Source organism: Myotis brandtii, unplaced genomic scaffold, assembly GCF_000412655.1.
Source record: "Myotis brandtii unplaced genomic scaffold, ASM41265v1 scaffold1733, whole genome shotgun sequence".
In the NCBI taxonomy this organism is placed as follows: domain Eukaryota; kingdom Metazoa; phylum Chordata; class Mammalia; order Chiroptera; family Vespertilionidae; genus Myotis; species Myotis brandtii.
In genome coordinates this window covers 411,864-415,733 of record NW_005356400.1, presented here as the reverse complement: position 1 = coordinate 415,733, position 3,870 = coordinate 411,864, and the positions used below count along the sequence as shown (strand labels likewise).

Genomic DNA, 3,870 nt, shown 5'->3' with positions numbered 1-3,870 from the left:
TAGTTGTTCCCGCTGACTGGCTCGGCCCTCATCCCCACCGGGTGCACCTGCTGGTGGGCACCGGTCAGCGGCCGCTCTCCGTCGCCGAGGGTCCTCGGCTGGTGGCAGAGGTGACCCCCAGATGCAGGCCATTCTCCAGAGCATCACGCCAACTCGGGCGGAGGGAGTGCCACCAGGGCTCTGGCTTATCACCCAGAAGTTAATCGACTCTCCTTAATGTTCCCAGCACGTGCCAATCAACCGGCTGATAAAAACGAGATACACCATGCAAATAGGGCAACCGGTGCTGCCCGCTTGCTTGTGGCTCACCACAGAAAACGCCCTTTTCCGGCGTGGCTCAGTGGTTGAGCGTTGACCTCTGAACCAGGAGGTCACGGTTCAATTCCCCATCAGGGCACAGGCCCGGGTTTCGGGATTGATCCCCAGTGTGGGCGTGCAGGAGGCAGCCGGTCCATGATTCTCTCTCACCATTGATGTTTCTCTCTCTCCCCCTCTCCCTTCCTCTCTGAAATCAATAAAAATATATTTTAAAAAAACCAGTCTCCCAGGTGCGGACAGTAACCACTCTCCACGTGGACCAGCTGCTGTGTGAACTTAGACCTTTCCCAGCTCACACTGGGAAGGAGACGTGGAAAACAGGGGCAAGTGACATAATGGGCGTCTTTCATGAGGCCCGAGTGTGACGGAGGCACTGAGGCCGGCGCTGGAGACTCAGGCTGGCTCGGCCGGGCAACCCAGGCAGAGCCCCACCCCCCCATCTGCTATATCCGCCGCGTCTGAGTGCACCCCTCACTTGGGGGAAGATCAAGTCCGTTTCATTCTCGTGTGCAGAGCTCTCTGCTGAGTGTTCCCTTAGCCCCGGCCAGGAGCCCGCCCACAGCCCGGGAAGCCCGGCCAGCTCTTCAGGCTCTTTTCGTGGTGACTCACCGCATGTTCATTCACTTACTTTCAAGTCACCCCACAGGCATGCGGGAGGCGCTTTTCTAGGAAAACCCGTGGGAAACCGAGACACAGGGCCTCCCTCCTCCAGAGCTCGGAGCCTCACCGAGGGCACCGGCTCTGCTTGAACCAAACTGTGTTCTCTGCGGGAGCGCATTTTCCAGAAAGTGTGAGCTCCGCCTACTCAGAGACTCGCCCCAGACCCTACTTCCGGGAGACACTAAACACAGCGAAGGAGCTGGGTTCTGAGTGCACAGCAGTGACCCATGAAGCACAGGATTATGGGCAAGGTCGGTGGGACGATGCAGACGTGGTTTTCGGAGGGCTCACACGTGGCCACGTCTCCCGCTGCTGTCAGCAGAGCCCTCACCGCGGACTTCACCCCGTGGAGGGCCTGGCTGTCGTGGGAGTAGATGGTCCTCGGCCGTGGACTTCACCCCGTGGGGGGGCCTGACTGTCGCAGGAGTAGATGGTCCTCGGCCGTGGACTTCACCCCGTGGGGGGCCTGGCTCTCGCGGGAGTAGATGGTCCTTGGCCGTGGACTTCACCCCATAGAGGGCCTGGCCTTTGCGGGAGCAGATGGTCCTCGGCCGTGGACTTCACCCTGTGGGGCCTGGCTTGTCGCAGGAGCAGGAGGCCTCGGCCGTGGACTTCACTCCGGTGGGCGGGGCTGTATTCACTGAGTAGGACTGTCCTGTGAAGCCGGCAGCGGCAGAGCTGCTGATGGGATCGTGTTCAGGTTTGAAATGATTTTTAATCTGACTCATTTTAAAATGAAAGTGTGTCATGGTCTCGCTGTCTCCTCTTATTTCTTTAGAGAAATCCCTCCTCGTTACAGCCGGTGCTTGGTGCTCGTAAGACTTTGACTCGCGAGGAGGCTGAGGCGACAGCCAGGCCAGTCCTTCAGGTTGTGGTGGTTCTGTTTTACTTGGGGAGCATGCTGACGGGAGCCGGGGACCGGGAAACCAGGACGGGCTCCGCCGGGGGAGGCACCGGAGAGCCCAGGCTCCCTGGGAACTTAGAGGAAAGGGGCCTCGCAGACAGGCGTGGGGGTCAGCCCCGGACGAGCTGCTGCCTGTGGCTCCCCTGGTTGCAAGTCTCCCGGGGCCGAGAGGTCAGGTGATGCCTGTTCGCCGCAGACACCGGCCCTCACGTCGCCTCGTCCCTCTGAGCCCAGTGGTCGCGCGCTCCACGCAGCCCAGCCGGGGACAGGGGCCGTGCCTCCGGGAAGTTACTAATATAAACCCCAAACTTCCAGCTTAAAACCTGGACACCCTTTTGCTCCCTTTCATTTTGTCTCTTGAGTTTTAGAAATCAGTTAATTAAACCTCTCAGGGCGACACTGATCCTTTCGGGCGCGGTGGGGACCGTCCGGACTGCGGGCCGCACAGGGCCAAGAACATGGCTGGCCTGCCCCTCAAGGCATTGCGGTGAGTTAACTACACGCCTGACAAGCAGAGCAGCTCGTGTCTAAGCTGGTGGTTTTGTGTGGCCGAGCGTGATGGGTACACCTCCCATCTGTGGACAGCCAGGACTGCCGGACCTGCTGTGGGGCAGGATCTGAGCTGCACACACTGACCATGTGTTTGGAGCTGAGAAATAAACTTACTTTGTGAAACTTAAAAACAGACACAAGCAGCACTAGTCTGCGGTGACAGAAACCAGGAGCGGCTGCCAGGGGCCGAGACCCTTCGGGGCTGGGAGCGTCGGTACCTTCACGGGAGGGGACCCGACTCCCCACCTGAGGCCTGTGGGTCTCACGGCTCGGAGACCAGGTTTACGGTCAACCTACACGCGGACTCTAGGACTCCCCGTCCAGCGGTGAGGGGACGGACAGCACGGAAACCCCAAGGCCTGCTCAGAGCTCCTGCCCTCGGCTAAGCAGGGCTCCTCTCCCGCACGCAGCGCGGCTCCGCCTGCCCCGGGACAGGAATGTTCGGGAGTTGCCTCTCCTGGGATGGCTTTTCTCCTGCCCCGCGCTGCCCGGTGCTGCCCCCTGAAGGGCGCTTCCTCCGAAGGCCACAGAGCCCGGCTGCCCCGGTCGGCGGGTGATCTGTGCACAGGCCCTCACTGCACGGCCCATGTCCACTCTCCGCATCGGTTCCCATGGGAACTCGCCTGTGTGACCTGCTGGCTGCACACCACGTTCGGTCACCGTCTCGGCAAACACCGGACCGTGGAAGAGGCAGAGCCTGGCTCTCCCCGGTGGCCGAGCCCATGGTGCGGCCCGGGAGCCACAGGCAGGCAGGGGCCTGGGCTTGTTAAAGACACGCACGCTAGGGCCACGGACCCGGGGGAAGGGTACACGTGGAGTTCACGGGCGGCTGGACACGGAGGGCCCTTACTGCCGATTCCCACGCAGGGCCCCCGGCGGTCCGTGTCCGCACAGGCCAGCACCTCTCGGGCAGGCGGATGGCGGGGGGAGAGAGCAGTGTACGTACCAGGTCCGGCCTCACGCGGTAGGTGAGGGGCAAGGAGAGGCAGGCGGAGTGCAGGGTGGTGGCCACCGTGGACAGCCAGGACTGCCGGACCTCGCGGCTCCGCGGGATGCGGTGGAGGAAGTACCGCGGCACCTGAGGAGGAGCACAGACCACGTCCGCTCAGTGACTCTCTCTCCAGCCAGACGACGCTCTGCGCAGGGAAGGTCACCCTCAAGGGCTGCGGGAGCTGGAGACGCAGCGGAAGTGCACACCCGCCTCCCCCACCGAAGTGTGTGTGCGATTCCTGGGGGGACACCCTCCATATTGATGTTTGAGATTTGCAGCAAACGTGAATTATGACGCCCGTAACCAGGGAAACCAACGCCCCTTCCCGCGTCAGAGTTCCAGGCGCTCGATACCTTCTGCTGAGCGACAGCCCCCGACACGGCCCTCGGTCCTGGGGTGCGGACAGGAGGCCCGCCGGGCGCTCTGGGTGGGCCTCCTGGTGGGA

At 62.2% G+C, this 3,870-nt stretch overlaps 1 protein-coding gene across 1 annotated transcript in view; it reads right to left on the bottom strand.

Moving 5' to 3' along the window:
* Positions 1-3,870, bottom strand: part of ALG14 (ALG14, UDP-N-acetylglucosaminyltransferase subunit) — a 14,506-nt gene that overhangs the window by 6,221 nt on the left and 4,415 nt on the right. The window contains exon 3 of the mRNA XM_005863138.2: positions 3,381-3,512. Within this exon, the coding sequence (XP_005863200.1) occupies positions 3,381-3,512 (132 nt within the window). The remainder of the gene's footprint in view (positions 1-3,380; positions 3,513-3,870) is intronic.